The sequence below is a fragment of the Mixophyes fleayi genome, chromosome 7, assembly GCF_038048845.1.
Source record: "Mixophyes fleayi isolate aMixFle1 chromosome 7, aMixFle1.hap1, whole genome shotgun sequence".
Taxonomy (NCBI): domain Eukaryota; kingdom Metazoa; phylum Chordata; class Amphibia; order Anura; family Limnodynastidae; genus Mixophyes; species Mixophyes fleayi.
Window position 1 is genome coordinate 126,958,838 of NC_134408.1, and position 20,972 is coordinate 126,979,809.

The window sequence follows — 20,972 nt, forward strand, 5'->3', positions numbered from 1 at the left end:
GAGTTCAGGTTTAGACATATTAAGTTTAAGGAAACACAGGGATATTTGAGACTCGAGAGAGGAGGGAGCGGAGAGAGGTCAGGAAAGTAGAGGCTGATCTGGCGGTCTTTAGCATAGAGATGGTATTGGAGTCCGAAAGAGCTGATAAGATCGCCAAGGGAAGAAGAGAACAGTGAGAAGAGGAGGAGATCAAGAACTGAGCCTTGTTATATGCTGTCAGTTGGGGTAGGTGGAGTCAACGGAAGAGACAGAGAAGGAGCGGTTTTGGAGGTCGAGTAAGCTAACGAGATTGACAAGGTTAAATGAGTACATCATCAGTCACGACTAGGCACAGGTTGATGAAACCATCCACGTACTAAACACACAAATGATGTTCAGCTCGAGTAAACGTTATTGTGAAGCAATCTAAGTGCTATTTTAGAGTACAAATAATCTTTATCACATTATTAAGTTCTAATGCAATTTCTGCAGAATGCCGTTGTGTTTTTTTAATGCATTTTTAAATTGCATTTTAATGCTCTTTACTATGAGGCAACTTGTATATTAGGTAAGTGGCCCTTTAAGACATTTACAATAACTCTACCAGCACTTGCTCAAAAAAGTAGCTGGCTCCAGTTTATGATTAAAAGCTGTCTGTACTTTTGCTCTGGCTGTTAAGTATTTCTGTTTTTATCGTGTTAATTAGTAGCATCTATCCAGGCCAAAATGTCTCTTTAGCTTCTATGGGACATGTAATGTATATACACTATTTTTAATGTTATGCCAATTGTATATTGTGTCCTTGCATCACCTTTTCACATACACTTATTTGCTTAAAGCTTCAATTGGAATAGCATTTTACATTGTGGATACATTATTGTTTAACATAAAATCCTGGATAATTGGGTGCATTAGCATTATTTACTAAAAAAAAGTGCAAAAGTGCATTAGCGCATAGCAACCGATCGACAATTAGCTTTGATCAATATAACATAGTGCTAGTTAGACAATGAAAACCACCGATGGAAGATATTTTCCAAAGTGGCAATTTGTTTTTTTAATGGGAAACTAGAAAGAGAATTCAGATTAGCCATTTTTTTTGCAATGTTCTCCGTTGAAATTCCCCCCCACAAATTTATATTTATATTTTAAGTGGGCATTTCATGCAAATATGGTATAATTGGAGACTGTACAGATTTTTACACATGATGTGCTTTCATTTTTGTGTTATTTTTCTTTACATTGTTGTGGTTTTAATTACCGTATTTCCCCATGTATAAGACGCACCTTTTTCCCAAAAATTTTGGGTCTAAAACCTGGGTGCATCTTATACAGGGGTAGCAGGGATGTAGGGGTGGGGGACAGCATTACAGGGGCAGCGGGGTGGATCGAGGGGGAGCGGGGCAGCGTTACAGTGGCAGCGAGGGGGGGGATCCAGGAGGAGGGGGACAGGCAGAGTGGCAGCGTGGATCCAGGAGAAGGGGGACAGGCAGAGTGGCAGCGGGGATCCAGGCGGAAGGGGACAGGCACAGTGGCAGCGGGGATCCAGGAGGAGGGGGACAGGCAGAGTGGCAGCGTGGATCCAGGAGGAGGGGGACAGGCAGAGTGGCAGCGGGGATCCAGGAGGAAGGGGACAGGCACAGTGGCAGCGGGGATCCAGGAGGAGGGGGACAGGCAGAGTGGCAGCGTGGATCCAGGAGGAGGGGGACAGGCAGAGTGGCAGCGGGGATCCAGGAGGAGGGGGACAGGCAGAGTGGCAGCGTGGATCCAGGAGGAGGGGGACAGGCAGAGTGGCAGCGTGGATCCAGGAGGAGGGGGACAGGCAGAGTGGCAGCGTGGATCCAGGAGGAAGGGGACAGGCACAGTGGCAGCGGGGATCCAGGAGGAGGGGGACAGGCAGAGTGGCAGCGTGGATCCTGGAGGAGGGGGACAGGCAGAGTGGCAGCGGAGATCCAGGAGGAAGGGGACATTCACAGTGGCAGCGGGGGAAGGGGGGGGCGATTGCAGGGAGAGTGTGCTGCCCGGCTGCTCTGATCACAATCAGAGCAGCCGGCCATTACACTCTCCCTGCCTTTTTTGCCAGCTACCATAATATTTTTTTTTTCAAATTTCGGGGCCAAAATTAAGGTGCGTCTTATACATGGGAGTGCCTTATACATGGGGAAATACGGTATCTCATGGCACTAATCTAGTTTTGTAAAGGAGTTAGGTTTTTGCCTATGGTGTCCAAATTATGGTCCTATTATTGTTGTTATTATTATTATTAGCCATTATATTACACAGAATTGTACAGATAATTTTATATCAGGCAACAGTCTAAATTCTCTACCACACACCACACACACAAACACACAGGTCCATTTATTTTAATAGCAGCCAATTACCCTTCCAGTATGTTTTTGGATTGTGGGGGGAAACCAGAGCACAGTCTGGAACCCCATGCAAGCACGTGGCGAACATACCAACTTCCTATCAGACTTCAATCAAATATAACATTTTCCCACTTTAAAATATGAGTTTTCCTTCTACTTTACCGTAACTTTTCCAACTGTCACAAAACATTTATGTCATTTTGAAGTTTTTCATATTACATTAAAATAAAAAATATGAAAGTTCCAGAAAATAATATATATTTCCGCTAACGTCGGATAACATACTGTCCAATATGTTATTCTTAAACCATTGAAAAATGTTAAAAAAAAACCCCAGCAGTTTAGAGAAAATTTAATGGGAGAGAATTAAGGTTAAACCTCTCTAATCCATCACTCTATTATCTATCTATTACTCTGGCAGCGTTTAGCGAGCTGCTTGTGTTTCGACCCAGGAGTTTGCCAGAACTCTTCAAACTGGAAAGACAGCTTGGCAGGCCGTGCAATAGTTTTGATTATCAATGCCCTTTAATTAAGGGAAAGCGGTTAAATATTTGGGGCTGATTTCCTAAACTAGCTACATTTTTAGTACCATAACACACTTCTCATATTTGTCATCCTCCCAATAGTTCTAGGTGAATTTAAATTAAATATTAATTTAAAACTAAATGCATGTGTGCATCTTTTATTCTTAATTTCTCCTAACCTGATTGAGAGGAGGTTAATAAAGATCCGCTAAGGTGACAGAAAGTTATATGCTTTAGGAAATTTGCTCTTTAATCTGATTGTTCGCCTTTTCTAATTTTTTTTAAATCTGAGAACGTCTGTAATGTAGAAAACTCTCCAATACACAGTAATATTTGCCAAATCCCTGGATTACCAGTGGATACTTTATATTGCCATTACTAGATTTTATTTGGATTTTTCATGGGGAACAATTTTAAGGATTATACTTATTTTAATAAATATATATATATATATATATATATATATATATATACATATATATATATATATATATATATATATATATATGAGAAGTTCTTTATTTTTATTTTATTTTAAAACATGAAATAATCCAGAAACAAACGGAAACAGTACAACAGAACACAGATAAACATAAGTAACTAATCTGTGCAAAGCAACTATGTGCTCAAGAGTGAAACCCGTCCCACTGGAGGCATTACGGATAAACAGGCATAGACTTCAACCTGACACATTCCATCCGAGAGATGTTTGTCAGCTCCTGAACTTACCACTATTTTCCTAAATTAACTTGGGCTCAATTAATTCATTAACACCAAAGGTTTGCTTTATATCAGTTAGTTAACCGAGTCCACGTTTGCCCAAGAAAAAAATTGAATGAAGAGCAAACAAATATTTCATGGATTAAATGGATCATGAGATTCATGTAGTTTAGAGTCCTAAATTAATCATACATGGTAGATATTGTGGACACTGAGGGGTGGATTTATCAAACCTTCTAAAAAGGAAAAGTGGAGGTGTTGCCTATAGCAACCAATCAGATTCCAGCTACCATTTTTTAGAATGCACTAGATAAATGATTGCTATAATCTAATTGGTTGCTATGGGCAACACCGTCCTCCACTTTTACATTTTAGAAGGTTTGATAAATCTACCAATGAGTCTAATATATATCATGTTTTCCAGGCTGACAGTGATTCCAATAGAATGATAAACTATGATTTTTTTTTTCTCATTAAAGCACTTTGAGGTATATTTATCGCATATATCTTAATTCTAGTAATACTAGCATCCGATAATACAGAAGCTTAATTAAAATAAATATATATATATATATATATATATATATATATATATATATATATATATATATATATATCTTAATCAGATGGAGACATAGACATAGATTGCCATACACACTCATGCCATATTGTTTTATTTATATTTACTTTTTAGTTACTTCTTAAAAATGATATGCTGTTCCCTAAACACCACAACCAACCCTCCTGCTTTCAATTTGCTACCACCTATCTCAGTTATTAGTAGATTGTCATTTGTTTTATGCCCCTCACACTGAGCATGTAAGAAGCTAAGGCAATGAGATGTTCACACTCTCACATACAAAAGTGGAAGCTGCTCAAATCAATTTATAGGCCATAACAGGTGCTGAAAGGGTGGGGTTATCCTGCAAGGAACATACACACAACATTTTTTCCCCCAGCACACTGCTATAGCCAGCAACAGATCTGCCATTTCTACTGTAGATAAAAATGCAAAAGTCTTTGTTGCACACATTTGCAAATGTATGTTTAAGCCATCCTGCTATTTGGAGGCTTCTGGGGTACCTCTTTGGTAAGTTAGCTCTCAATTTAAAAACACATATGTATGGCCCAAATATAGGGACTCTCATTGTTTAGAGTAGGACCATCCTATATGCAAAAGCGCCTTGGCGTGGCAGGATGGCTTAAACATACATTTGCAAATGTGTGCAATAAAGACTTTTGCATTTTTATCTACAGTAGAAATGGCAGATCTGTTGCTGGCTATAGCAGTGTGCTGGAAAAAATGTTATGTTCACACTCTCCTCAGTTATGTGATTCATGCAGAGGTAATGGTGATATCCCAGCTTGTCACCAGACAGAGGCTAAGATGGCATCAGTAACATTAGCAAGTCTGCAAACACACACTTATATTGCAAGACTGGTGCAAACACACAACCTTATTGCAGATTTAACATATTGATAATAGCACTTTATGTTTATGATGCTGTAACAAATAGCCTTACCATTATTGGCCAGAGTATGCACACCTACTTCATGAGAGCTGTGTGGTTTATTCATGCTCATAGTAATAGCTTGATACTTTGATGATCCACGCTGGCCACTGACTATGAGAGTAGGGTGAATCTAAACTGGGCTGTACCATTATTTTAGGGAAGGGGACATAAAACAAAATATAAGAAAAACTTTGGATCAGCATTAACATTTGGCAAATGGTAACTGATTCCATTAATTTATTATAATTAACATTGTGCAGCTTAATGAAAATCACCTGGAATGCAGCAATATTAAATATCAGTATTTAAAACATCTGCCGGTAGCATTAGATCAATCATGTCTACTGACACCAAGGGATGGGATGGACAGCATGTTGAACAGATCTGATTGACTATAAATACATGAATTTTTGTGTATATTATGCAGCATTATGTACAATACACAGGTTTTATATATAAATATGCAGTAGTGATTGACTTGCTCATTGATAGAAAATTATGACTAGATTATGGGTCAGAAGCATCTAATTTGTCAATGAAAGCTGACATTGGTCAGTTTAAATAGACTGTTCCTACTCTTGATTGGTCAGCACAAAGGATACATGATTGTATAGAAAGACAATAAATTGAGTTCTACTTTTCTCTTTACAGAACGTTGGATCAGCTAACAGGTTCCTTTCTGGCAGGTAAATAGTTCTGCTATTGTGAAACAAGAGGCCTTTGTTTGAGACCAATGACAACACGCAGGAATTGTCACCACACAATAATTATCCGTCTGATTTAATCAGCACATTTCTGCCAGTTACGGTCATTTCAGATTGATCTTTATCTTCGGGCACCACATTCCTTTCTACAGAGTGACAAGGTGATAATTAGATTGAATCCACTGGCTCCTAACTTCTACCATTGCATGTTGGCAGTTAATAAAGTTTAAAGATTATTAGTGTGCATTATTGGAATCCATAATCTACTGCATATTATAGCTGACTAATGTAAGGCTAAGTCACTATAAAATTTACATAGAAAGGAAGACAAAAAACTTAAAATCCCTGGCAGATATGTCTACCCCACCTTTTGGCACCCGATAAATGAAGACAGCCAAAAAGCATTACTTGACCAAATACAACTGTTAATAGGATGCTAATACAATGTAAAGTAGTGCAATAATACTCATTGGCATTTTTAGAAATTCCAAACTCGTCCCTCATTGGCTATGTTACTCCCAATTCTCATTCCTGCTCTCTTCTCTTGGTCCTGGAGAATAGCCTCCGAAGACATCCGTCTTAGTGCAGAACTGTGTGCTGCTAAGACATAGGAGTATAGTTACTAAACTGCGGGTTTGAAAAAGCAGAGATGTTGTGTATAGCAACCAATCAGATTCTAGCTGTCATTTTGTAGAATGCACTAAAGAAATGATAACTAGAATCTGATTGGTTGCTATAGGCAACATCTCCATTTTTTTCAAACCCGCAGTTTAGCAAATATACCCCATGGTCACCTATTAATTGCATGTACAGTTAAAGCAAAGTTTACTGCAGTGAATGGCGTTCAGTAACACAGAATGTTTTTTTCATTTAAAGTTCACTTTCTCAAGATACTGCAGGCACTTTGCTTTATTCTTATCCATTATGTAGCATTCAGTACAATAAACTCTGCCCCATCTGTACAGTGGCGCACACAGGGGGGTTTCTGGGACTCCAGAAACCCCCCCCTCCGCTAAAAAGTGCCCTACATATCGGCACTGTAGTATACAGCAGCCGCGGCGCTGTCTAAGAAGCGTCCGCGGCGGTGCTGTATACTACAGTGCAGCCGAAACGGAGGTCTCTAGGATTTTTTTTTTTCGGGGGCGGAGGAAACCCCCCCTCCCCGAAAAATCCTCAGTGCGCCCCTGATAGTGTCTGCATCGTGCTTCACGTTAGTTTATGCTAGAAGATCTTTAGCATTGCAAATAGAGCTCGTCCACTCAGCAAAGGCTGAGATTTTAGAGCTGATATCAATAGTAGTATCATCATCATCTATATAGCGCCATTAATTCCGCAGCGCTGTACAGAGAACTCACTCACATTGGAGCTTACAGTCTAAATTCCCTAACATACACTCACACTGACTCAGAGAGACTAAGGTAAATTTTAACAGCAGCCAATTAACCTACTAGTATGTTTTTGGAGTGTGGGAGGAAACTGGAGCACCCAGAGGAAAGCCACGCAAACACGGGGAGAACATACAGTGCCTGAGTCATTATGGAGAGCAAAGCATAAAAAAGGAGTAACTTTGTACGTTGCATTGAAGGGGGAAGTAAATAATATAAAAGGTGGGAACAGATTTATAGTTGGGGTAGGGCATGTCCTAGATCAACTTTCAATTTCAATGTAAAAATAAAGCTATGAAGTATTTGTGTTCTAGATGACAAAAAAGCCAGAATTTTCTTTATGTGCAAAATAAACTAATTTGCACCCCTTGCATTGCAATGTGGTTTGTCCAGGATCAAATGCCTTGCTCTCCTTAATGACTCAGGCCCACAAACTCCACACAGATAACTAACCACTAACCCACCATGCCCAGTATAATTGTTTATTGCGTAAACTTTTAATGTATTTTTTCACCAATTTCTGTTTTAGTTTCACTTTAAATGGTTCAAATGTGGCTCACTAGCCACTTAAATAGCAATCAATCATAGCACAAGTCTGTACATTCTGAATCTGTAGACATATCTATATTAAGTTACACAAAGTACCCACAGTATCTCTAAAGTTTAATTACAAAGAGGCAATATGTTAACCTAAGAAATGTGGCAATGTGGCTGTAGACAAATCTCTAGTTAATATTAATCCGCTTCTCTGGTGAAAGTAAGTTCAAAGTTCCTTTGGTTTGTAAAAAAGTGCTGGACTATTGTGCATCATAGGTGTTTTCTTTAGTTTTCATAGATTTGTGATCTCCACCGATTGGTTTAAACTTTAATGCTCTTAAATTCTTCTCAATTATTCCATTGCACTAACATTACAATATTTCAGTGTGTCGGTGTAATAATTTTAAGCAAGTATTGTTAATAATATATTTCTCATAAAGAGGAATTTATAACCTCATTTTTATTTAACTATAGCGTGTGCATGTAAAAGAACTGACTACTATAATTTATTTAGGAACATTATGTAACCTGGCATTATATTTTACATTTTCTGCACAAGTACCAGCCTCATGGGTTTCCACGTACCACATTTTGACCTGATTCATTAAGGTGCGTATCTGACGATTTTGTGCATATCTACTGCAAAATCACTCTGTGCGCACCCAGAACCAGGGGATACGTCTGTGAAGGTAGCCCTGTCCGCTGCATCTACGTACGCAAAGGACACTTACCACAGCCTATGATTTTGGGGGCTGACTGGGTGGGGGGAGGGGGGAGGAATGTTTTTCCATAGTGAACTTACATTGGAATCATGCCAAACTCAAGCACACGCAACCACATCCGAATTCAGCTCCGATCATCTGAACATTATTTGTTTTTCTGTCGTATCGCATACTCCAGCTACAGGGCTAGTCTAGGTCCTGATCAGTAGTGATGACAGTCTTGTGTGCATGCTAATAATAACCAGCTAAAGGAACTGCGAGAAATGCACAGTAAACAGCAGCTGGAAAAGCAAAAGGACATTGAGGCTGAGAAGATGAAGGAGCAGGAGCGGAAAATCATGGAGCTGGAGAAGCAGAAGGAGGAGGCCCATAGGTGATTTACACTGGACTTACTCCAAGTATAGTGTAGACATGGCTTCCATGTACAGGAAAGTGCTGCCATTGCCTGTAGAAATAATCCCATTCATGATCTACGTTCTAGATCAGACAGTGGGAGCTAGAAACCCTCTGAATCTTATGCTCTAGATCGTGAAGTTTAGCAACGTTTGTTAAACCACAAGTTGTTGAAGGGCTCGTACACACAACATGTGGTATGTTTACTCAGCGCTGTGTTCACCACGTAGTTAATGCAACTCAACCAGAACTAAGGGCTATTAAACCCTAAGAAGCAAATGCTAAAGAAAGTGCTTGTGTGTAGATACACACAGATTTGCAGTGTTAAGGACAAGCACTGGCAACAATTGTCTTTTTGTTTTCTCTACTTATAGAGTGTTTATATTGCCATGCTGCTGGTACCATGTAGAATACGGGATTAACCGAGCGCGGGCTTATTTCTTCTCTGGTTTTGTTTCAAAGTATTACCTTATTTTGTCTTACCGGCCGTCTATCAGGCCCATTTAAGGCTCATTTGGGTGAGGCTCACAAGCCAGCTCTTGCTAGATGTAAGCCCCTATACCTGGGAGTTGAGTGCATCTGCATTTTAACTGCATTTTAATGGTGTTTGAAGCTTATAGGTCATTGTAGGACCTCATGACCTCATAGAATGAGGTACCCTTGATGCTGGGATGCAGGCTTAAATGTTTTGATAAAAATTATGAGCTATTACCTCATGTTTTCATTTTGTTAGAAACACACAGATATGCAGTGGGCAGTGAGCAGCACAGTGGCTTAGTGGTTAGCACTTCTGCTTAATAGCACTAGGGTCATGAGTTCAATTCCTGACCATGGCCTTATCTGTGTGGAGTTTGTATGTCCTCCCCGTGTTTGATCCGGGTGCTCCGGTTTTCTCCTACACTCCAAAATCACACTAGTAGTTTAATGGGCTGCTATCAAATTGACTTAGTCTCTCTCTGCTAGTGTGTGTATGTTAGAGAATTTAGAGTGTAAGCTCCAATGGGGCAGGGACTGAAGTAAGTTCTCTGTACAGCGCTACGGAATAAGTGGCGCTATATAAATAGCTGCTGATGATGCTGTCTTAGGGATAAGCACTGACAAAAATTGTCTTTTGTTTGGACTTAGTCTAAACTTAGCTGCACTTTTCATACTATAGGATGGGGCATAATTATCAATTTTTACTATAATAAGTCACCCATTCACCAATTTTAATTAGTAAGGCCAATATACCCCAAACTGAGCTCTAATAAAGGTAAATCATGGAAGACTGTGCAGGAGCTTTTAGGTTTGTGTAATTTCAAAACAATGTCATTCATTCTCCCCTTTTATGATGATTTTCATTAAGGAAACACATGTCTTTCAATACATGCTGAAATGTATTCTACATGGGCACGGAGAAGTGACATTTCGGCCCTATCTAGGAACTTTGCCAAGATACCAGAACAAGTGGACAAATCAGAATATAAAAGGTTATATAAAAGTCTTGTAAAAAAAAAAAAGTGCCAATCAATAACCATGGAAACCAAACAGTCAAAGTTACAGAGGACAACGCCATATAAGGATCTATACAAATGAAACATAAATAGAACACTAAGGCGCTAGGATGAAAAAGGATTCCAACATCACTCAACTTGTTGATACTAAGAAAAATGCACAGACAGAACGAAGTAGGAAGAACACATAAAAAATATTGCATTAAAAAACAATATTTATCAAATAGAAGGTTATCCACAATCCCTCCTCTATTTAAAATAAAAACATTTTTCCTTGTATTCTCTTAGTACACATATAACCAGTGACCTTCCTTGTATACTCTTATTACTTCTATAACCAATGACCTTCCTTGTATACTCTTAGTACTTGTATAACCAATGACCTTCCTTGTATAATCTTAGTACTTGTATAACCAATGACCTTCCTTGTATACTCTTATTACTTGTATAACCAATGACCTTACTTGTATACTCTTAGTACTTGTATAAGCAATAACCTTCCTTGTATACTCTTAGTATACATATGACCAGTGACTTTCCTTGTATACTCTTAGTACTTGTATAAGCGATGACCTCACTTGTACACTCTTAGTACTTGTATAATCAATGACCTTCCTTGTATACTCTTAGTACACATATAACCAGTGACTTTCCTTGTATACTCTTAGTACTTGTATAACCAATGACCTTCCTTGTATACTCTTAGTACTTGTATAACCAATGACCTTCCTTGTATACTCTTAGTACTTGTATAACCAATGACCTTCCTTGTATACTCTTAGTACTTCTATAACCAATGACCTTCCTTGTATACTCTTAGTACTTGTATAACCAATGACCTTCCTTGTATACTCTTAGTACACATATAACCAGTGACTTTCCTTGTATACTCTTAGAACTTGTATAACCAATGACCTTCCTTGTATACTCTTAGTACTTGTATAACCAATGACCTTCCTTGTATACTCTTAGTACTTGTATAACCAACGACCTTCCTTGTATACTCTTAGTACTTGTATAACTATTGAGCTTCCTTGTATACTCTTAGTACTTATATAAGCAATGACCTTACTTATATACTCTTAGTACTTCTATAAGCAATGACCTTACTTGTATATGCTTAATACTGGTATAACCGAAGACCCTCCTTGTAAACTGTTAATACTTGTATAGCCAATGACCTTCCTTGAGTTCATGTACAGAGGTCATTACTGTGCCCATGCATAGAACCCTACATCCAATAATCTTCCTTGTGTCCAGGTGAAGAGATGCACTGTACACCCTGTGATCGTTCTTAGTTCCATGTAGACACCTGCACAACAAATGATCTCCCCTATGCTCATGAAGACACCCAACGGTCTTCCCTGTGCCCATATAGCTTCCTATACAGTTACAGAACTGATTACATTGATAAATCTACAGACCTGCCCAAATGAGAGATTTACACACATTGCACACATTGGCAATACAAAATACAAAATGCTTTGAAGGACAGCATACAGTGATACTTTGCCTTTAGTTAGCACGTGCATTACCATCCCATTCCAGGTGCATTGCAGGACACGTAAAGATCATTGTACTATTTTTACCATCTCCCCCTCTATTCTCCAACCACCTCTATTCATTATAGAAATATTTAGACCTGTGGTCATAGATAGAGCCTGGATGATTATGCCTCAAGACCCATCTCAAATCTTTATCTGAGTGCTAGCTCTAGAGCTGCTCTTGAGTGGAGAGTGTACAGCCCTACTGCTTGTGTGTTCATGATGATTCACAAGTGGAAGGGGAAAGGTGCACACATTGTAATTAAGGTATATGAGGAACCAAAGAACAAGGACAAGTAGGAGCAGATAGATTTTCTATTAAATGATAAAAAGCCTTTTGCCCTCTTAAATGGTTATACCAAGCAAATGTCTTCCCTGTCCAGGCGTTATATGCCTCTGCTGCTACTCCTTGTACACTTAATGCCCATCTTTCTATCACTTTATCTCATATTTATTTCTTCAGCCTGCTTTATCTTAGATATTCCCTTTCCTTTTTCTTTTATATAACTGACAGCTGTTGATGCACCATCATTCACCAGATCTTTTACTTTATTTTTCTTTTGCTCATTATTCACTATTTCATGGGCAGCTGTCTGTTATTCTTCCACTGAAATGTTACTTACATAAAGCAGTTTGTTGCAATCATCTGTGTGGTTGGTAATTTCTTGGTTTGTGTTTACAGATCTTGGCCCCAAAAGAATAATAACTATAATCTTATTCTTTATGGTAGATATTTAAATGCAGATGCAGGAAAATCAGACCCCTCCCCTTTGGAATCCTTGATGGCAAAGTGTTGTCTAACTGGTTATAGATTCCAGGAAATATTTGCTGATCTTCAGCCAACATAAGCATGAAGTGTCTCGCTGTTGTTCTGGTGGGTACACTAGGTGTCATTGATGAACCGAAAAAAAATGTGGTGGCGTCTAACATATTATTTCCAAAGAAGTGCCTATTTGTCTGCTATGTGTGTGCACAAGTGCTTATCCCCATTCCATGCTTGTCTTAGTATGAAGACACTATGGGCCTGATTCATAAAGGAAAGCAAAAAAACTTTGAACCTTGGCAAAACCATGTTGCAATTCAAGGGGTAGAAATGAGTTTATTATTTTGCACATAAGGAAAATACAGGCTGTTTTATTTCAAATAGCACACAAAAAATACTTGTTAGCTTTATTTTTACACTGAAATGTAAAGTTGATAAAGGACATGCCCTATCCCAACTATAAATGTGTCCCCACATTTTAATTTTACCTCCCCCTCCAATGTAACTTGGTTTTGGCAAGGTTCAAAGCTACTCATTTTTTTTTGCTTTACTTTCTATAATGAATCAGGCCCAATGTGTATTCATTTGCAGGTCTGCAGTTCATGATATTTGCAGTCCAGATAAAGTAAAAATGTTGCTCCAAGGACCTAAAAATTGTCACTCATTGGAACCTCAATAATGCTATGAATAGGTCCCAAGGGTAGGGACACAAGTCTGTTTTTATTTCATGTGTCATTTTTGTACATTTTAATGTTTTCAATACATTGTTTTTTGTAAATTTACTTTTCCTTATGAACTGTGTCTGGATGGTGCAGAAGGCATCTGAGCACACAATTACTACCAGAGAATGAATAATAATAAAGGGCCTGATTCATTAACTTAACTTAAGAAACTTCTTATTTAAGTCTCCTGGACAAAACCATGTTACAGTGCAAGGGGTGCAAATTAGTATTCTGTTTTGCACATAAGTTAAATACTGACTGTTTTTTCATGTAGCACACAAATATCAACTTTAAATTTCAGTGTACAAATAAGCTATCAAGTATTTGTGTGCTACATGAAAAAACAGTCAGTATTTAACTGATGTGCAAAACAGAATACTAATTTGCACCCCTTGCATTGTAACATGGTTTTGTCCAGGAGACTTAAATAAGCAGTTTCTTAAGTTAAGATCCTTAATGAATCAGGCACAAAGTCTTTTTGCAAGCCTAAAAGGCTTTGCAAATACCCATTAAGCCAACATGGTAACCATAAATGTGCCTCTCTCCATCCCTTGATGTTTAGTAGAAAACTGCATCCCGCAACTTAAAATATTGTGTTTGAATTTTCGGAGCAGAACCAGGTGTATTACTGTGGTCAGAAACTCCACAATCAGTCAAGTATCTCTGCATATACGGACCAACATTTCTTCCCCTGCTGCAATCATGCAAGCCTTGCCATGTATATACCAAAGAAAATGGGTAATATATTGGAAAATAGGTACACTATATCCTGTATGCTGTATCCTCACACTACAGTCTGTTCCTCACACCCCATTCCTTCAATGCATGTACCCCAGGTAACCTTGCCAATGTCCGGTATATGAGAACATGCACACTACCAACACTGCATCCTTAGTCAGTTAAGAATGCTTAGTAAAATAGATCACTCAAAACATAAAGCAAATGGAATTCAATATTAATGGCATCATTCCTATATATATGCCTTAATCCTGAGACTTGTTTTTTCAACTACAAATTTACCTTAAACGCCAACTATTCTTTTTTTAACCATGCTCCCCCAAAAGCAAATTCCCTTCTGTGATCATGGGACTGCAGCGATCAATTGGGGGGCAGTGGTTAAGATAAAACAAAAAAAAAGTATAATGAAAGTCCCGCTGAAGGGAAATTCATAGCTAAATGCCACAATGTTGGGGAAGAATAAAGATATAGGGGTCTATGCATGAAGCAAATTTGACACTTAAAAGATGCGGAAACAGCAGTTTCCGCATATATACTGGTAGTGTATCAGTAGTGCTCAATGTGCATATATGAAAAATATAAGTGAATGGAGTGTGATAGTATTACAGTGAAAGCAGTATTCAGGGTACAAAAAGAGCACTTGTTACCATATAATAACATTTAATGATTCTATAGTACCATATCTGCAATCTACGGTACTTGTACATCATGCAAAACATTTGTTCAAAAAATGATAACTTTATTAGTTCTTTACATTTTACATGTTCTCTCTTTTTATCCTGGATAATTTTAATACCACTCCTATTGTCATTCTGCAGTTTAGCAGAGGTAATAATTAGCAATAGTTTCAATAATGTCTCCTTCCAGTAACTCTTCGGGTCCATAAAGGTAATCATAATCATAAAAGTTCAAATATAAATTTCCAGACAGAACAGTATGTGGTGTGTTAAAATGACTGCATTCAAACCAGTTACAGAAATAAGTCTGCACAGCAATTAACAGTCTGCTAAGGGGATTTCTGCACGTCTCCCTAATAAACTGCTAATTTTGAAGCTGGTACCTACATTGATCCATTATGTAAACATCACAGTTCATTCATTAGAGAATGATAACTAAATGTAAAAAAAACAAAAAAACATTTAGAGCCATTCATTAGTAGTTATGTGGAATTAATATCCAGCAGTTTTTCCCTTTCCTGTCTCCCTTTAGTTTCAGACTTGTTTTTTGGATTAAAACAACTTCAGAGATTCAGCTCTACAGAGAAACTCAGCTGGTGACGTTTAGTCAGAATGATCCTTGCTGTGAAACCACGACAAGAATTCCAGTAAGTTGGAAACAGTGAAACAAAGCAGAAAACAATAGGAAAGCCCTTGAGTGCAAGGAATTTATCAAGCACTCTGCTCTTCAGTGACAGGAGACATAGGGGAGAGAGAGAGAGAGTGGAGCTGATGTGTTAGACTGGCTGGGGGAGCTTGGAAGAGTGTGTCTCCCCCCTTCTTTGTTATCCTTAAAGTGCCAAAACTCATTGAATATTCTGATCTGCCCCTAGTGCTTCATGTGGCTTGACCCTGGTGCTGTGTCGTACCAATTCCTCAAAGAGCCCTAAACCAGCATTAATCATGTGCACAGCTCGGTAGCTAAATAGTTTCTCTGCTTAGCAAAAACTTTTGCTGTGGCTGCTGCTGTTCAGTGTTATACAGTTAACAAATATCAACAGTAATACCTGTACTAGAAATAGCTCTTGAATATTTCATCATTAGGGCATTAAATATGTAAGGCAATAAATAAAAATGAAAACAAAACAACTCTTAATAAAAAAAAATCACAATGAGTTAGTGATAAAACTTCATATTAAAATGTTAGTTGTTATTTATTGGGAATTTCAAAAGCAATATTTTGCTGGAGCTGCCCATGGGCATTAAAACAGCATGCACTGTGACCAATTTTAAAGTGACAACTTTTCTTAAATGAAAAAAAATATTGATTCTTAGATATGTCATCATGAATGTTTTATTGCATATCATTTTCTTTTATTTACTTTATTAAACATGCCCTAAAGGTTTATTTTGCTTTTTTTTATCCAGCCCTGTATAAATATCATGTTTTGGAAATATACTGCAGGCTTGTCTCCTAATCACCATAAAACATCAATATTTTAGTAGCTGTAAAAGTGAAAACAGTAATATTTTGTTTTACTCTATTTTTCCCCAAAGTTCATCAAATTCTATTTTATGCAACAGATGTTGTTGTGTGTATAAATATTGCACACCTGACACTTGTGTATGTTGTGTGCAGACTATTTAACTATAGTATATAAACTTACTGTATGATTAAAATTAATTAAACATAATTGTTTTTATTTCTAAAGCTATGCAAGAAGGCTTTTACATAGAGTTTTTTTCTATGAGAGCAAATTCCTCTCCTCTCTTTATAACCCATACTAAAAGCAGTTTTGACAGACTAGCGGATTGTAATGGTTATTCAGTCATGCTGATTCCCTGGCTACAAGATCTAAAGAGCTTATGTGATGTGTGGAGGGTGGGAGTTTAGTGCCTCAACTGGAAAACACGCCTTTCTTCCACAACTAACTGGATAAGAAAAAAAAGACATCCACTTGGCTACTTAAGGAGAAATTCACATTGGTGTCACTTGGACCAGCTCACTCTTTGCAGGCTGGTCCATTCTCTCCATGAGACAGAGATGGGAGATTTCAACAGAATGCAGATACCTGTTCCTCTTCTCATATTGGGTCTGGTCCTCACTTATTGCATACAGACTACTAATTGCCAGGGTAAGACTGTAAACACTTTAATTCTATCTGACCTAGTAACTCAGGACACTTAGGTACTTCAGCTGAATAACAGTGTCTCATATGTCCTGGGTGCCATCTTTAAGTGCTTAATAATTCTTCTAAGATGTTTCTTATGAGATATTCTACAAACATACTTAAAGTGTCCTGTTGTCTTTATTTTTTTTACTTTATTTTATTTCATTATAAGAGCTGAAAAACATGTGATCTCTATATTTACTGCAAATGATGTTTTGTTGTTTTTTTTACAATATATTATCACAGTGTTAGCTACTGTGATTTAAGCATTGTTATGATTCTGGAATAGAATGTTAGTACTTCTATAGTATATAATACTTATGAACATTCTATTTGTAAATATTCTCTAGAAAATATAATTAATGTAAACTTATGGAATGTTGTTTACAAACTTGTACCCAGCCGCTCTCCTAGCCAGTGCTAATAGCCTCTCATTGTGTATGATCGCTAAATGAATTTTAACTAGAATTTAATGTTATTACAAGCGTGACTTCTGTGTAGTCAGGAGGAAGCTGGCTTTTGTGTCAGCTTTTGTGATTTCTGTGTAACTATGGCAAGGCATCATAGGAGAACTGCTATTTAAAGCCATTTGGGTGCAAGAAACTGTCAGTCACCCATCTACGTAATTCACTTGTCTGTGCACTATTACTGGCCTTAATTGCATTTCAGGAACTAGGCTGTAAATACTTTGTAAGTTTCTAAAAGCAGCTAGAGCACTTGAATGGGGGGGTCTGATGTTGGGTCCAGGGAGATTCAAGCACCCCCAGTTAGAAGGCTGTGAGGCTAGCCTTGAACAGATGTTGAGACCGCTTGAAGCACAAAGCCTCTCTCAGACACAGATAGCGAGTTTAGAAAAGAAGTTTTTCCCTAGGCTTTGTGGTTGCCTAGCAACCGGCGCTAGCATGTGACCAGCAGAGAATCTAAGGAGTGCAGCGCCTGTGCCCCTAATCTATCGGTGATGGAGTCTTCCCTCACTGTGCTGCCTGGAAAATCTTTTCTAACAGTCCCCCTGTCCTGTGAACAACTTAATTGGCATACAATGAAAAGGAAGGCCCATTGTTGCCGACTGCTTAACTGTGCAGTCAAAATTGATTTCCTGGCCCACATATTGGCGTTGCCGCTACAGGGTTGCATAGACATATTCACATTGTAATCAGCTTTCTTTTCTCAACTCCTGGTATAAGCTCCTTATGGAGAATCAAGTAAGTAATTATACACCAAGTGCTGGTGGAAAACACCCAGTCACAAATTTGCCAACCTTTTAAAATAATTCCCAGGGACACTTTGCTAGGGAGCCGGTCCATCTAAGCAGGACACTTGCAATATTATCCCAGTAGTCCACTATGCACTACAATTCCCATCCTAGCCCATTTACTGGATTTGACTTTAGTTCCCTTGCAATAAATATTAACTTAGAGAATAAGGCCATACGGAGGGAATGTAATTTAACTGGTGCACTTTATTGTACAATTGGTCAAGAAAATCTTTAAAAACTGAGAATGTCCCTCAAAATTAGGGAAAGTTAGCGCATAAGCAATCACAAAACCTTACTTCAGTAACTGATGTTTGAATAGATCATACTGGCCAATATGTGAAAACAATTCTCAGGGACTTTTCGGTGTTTTACAGAGGAATCATTGTGTTTTGAGTACTCTATTTAGACACTACGCATATGTCTAACATGGCCACAATATAACAGGTTGTAAAGGTTATACAGTTAGATTAACTTCAGAAAGTTCTTGTATCTTAATCATAAAGTCATATTTGCCCTATTTACTATTGTGAATGGTTTGCTTGTCTTTGTCTTTGCAGTATAGGATGTGTATGTGTGAATGTGTGTTATAGAGTGTTCAGCAGAATTACCTTTACCATATAAGCCAACTAAGCACATGCAATATTCAGGGGGCAATGTGCCTCTATGTCGATATTACATGCTTTTTACTTTTCAATTTAATATGTTTTTGTTGGGCTTTACTATCCAAATACTTTTCACAGTACAATAATTTAGTACATTTACATTTACCAATGGAGGAATTTCCAAACGCAAAGCGTGCAAGGCGAGGAGGAGAGGTCCGCCTTGTTGGCGCTGGACACTTTGGTTTGAACAGCAGGGACGCACGCAGGATTTTTAGGGTGGGTTACCCCCCCCACCCCAAAAAAAAAAGCAGCTCCATTTCGGCAGCACTGTACTATACAGCAGCCGAAGTGCTGTCAAAGAAGCGTCCGCGGCGGTGCTGTATACAATACAGCAACGCCGCGGACGCTTCTTTGACAGCACCACGGCTGCTATATAGTACAGTGCCGCTATGTGGGGCACTTCGTTAGCGGAGGGGAGGGGTTTCTGGAGACCCAGAAACCCCCCTGCATGCGCCCCTGAACAGGTGCATCTAGATTTCCACCAAAGCACTGGGGTCTGCACACCTGACAGCATTTGCGAAGGAGCAGACATTTGCACCAACTGAGAGTGACTGTGTGTTCCTGGCAAATACAGATTCAGTGCACTGGTGCATTCAGTGCACCTAGATTTGCTGATCAGTGCAAAAACGAGATATCAAGCATCCTTGCTTTATGGAATGGTCTATGGCCATTTTCTCTCCACAACATTTGAACTAGCATTTGAATTGCACGGACCAGTAACTGTGTTCTCCTGCAGGATCATTATGACTATGTCTATTTATTTCTCTCCTGAAGCTTTAAGTTAAAATCTACTATATGACTCCTTGAATAGGTTATTGACACTCAGTGAATGGCCAGACAGTATCACAGGTGCTTTATACGCTGGCTACACAATGCTGAATGCACTAACTGATAGATGTCTCATCCATCACTCAGTGCCAGCAATCATTTGTAAAAATAAAGAGTGGCAATTGTGCAATTGTCCTGCGTGCTTGTCTTCCCGAGACTTCTGTACCTTCTAGTGGATTGCAAATTATAAGCATTATCTGAATTGAAGAATATACTAAAATAAGGCAAATATCTGGTATATAAAGAGAGAAACATATTTAGTAACATAGTGCCTGATTCATTAAGGATCTTAAATGAAGAGGATTCTTATTTCAGTCTCCTGGACAAAACCATGTTACATTGCAAGGGGTGCAAATGAGTGTTCTGTTTTGCACATAAGTTAAATACTGACTGTTTTTTCATGTAACACACACATATCAACTTTAAATTTCAGTGTACAAATAAGCTATCAAGTAATTGTGTGTTACATGAAAAAACAGGCAGTATTTAACTTATGTGCAAAACAGAACACTCATTTGCACCCCTTGCATTGTAAAATGGTTTTGTCCAGGAGACTGAAATAAGAATCCTCTTCATTTAAGATCCTGAATGAATCAGATCCATATAGTTTAAAAACGTAATAAAATGTGTAGAATCCATTGGTTACATTCTAAAGTATGTAATGTTGATAACATTTACCTAGTATAGATATTAAACAATATACACCACCAAAATGGGTAATTTTCCTGCAATAAGGGACTTTCAATTTGCAGTTTTTAAACGTTTAATGGACAGCCCGTTATATATAATACTGTATATTCAGTATCCGGTTTCTCGAGCAGTAGACCATGATGGTTAATCACATTACATGTATTTCTCAAGCAGTATCCTGCAATGCATTATAAGTGCACTGCAGAATGCTCACATTCTACAGTGCACAGAACTCCCCAGCAGTATCCGGAGAGTGGTATTCAGTGTCACTGTATATCATAAGGATAGTCTCAGTATAAGTTAAGATAACTACAGAGCAATAGACAGACTTCTATAAATTCTGATTTACATGTTAGTACAGTTCAGTTATTTCTCTAGCAACGCAAAGTGATGCATTTTAAGTGTTGTAGAATAATAAAATACACATTCTTGATGAATCTAAGCAATATATAATGATGAGCAGTGTTGATACATGAAAGGCCTCCAGGGAAACCAATGTTAGGGGCTCAAAAAATAAAAATTATATATACATATATATATATATATATATATGTATATGCTGAGTTGGATGTAATTGATTCTTATGCCTCCATAACTGGA

The 20,972-nt window shown here is 38.1% G+C and overlaps 1 protein-coding gene across 3 annotated transcripts in view; it reads left to right on the plus strand.

Annotated features, from left to right (window-relative positions):
• Positions 1-16,690: 16,690 nt before the first annotated feature.
• Positions 16,691-20,972, plus strand: part of LRP2 (LDL receptor related protein 2) — a 183,613-nt gene continuing 179,331 nt past the window's right edge. For 2 of the 3 annotated variants that reach the window (XR_012678304.1, XR_012678305.1), the window contains exon 1: positions 16,691-16,901. Coding sequence is in view for 1 of the 3 variants with exons in the window: in XM_075180703.1 (XP_075036804.1) it covers positions 16,811-16,901 (91 nt within the window). In the remaining 2 variants the exon portion in view is untranslated. The remainder of the gene's footprint in view (positions 16,902-20,972) is intronic. The other variant, XM_075180703.1, reaches the window with a different exon arrangement.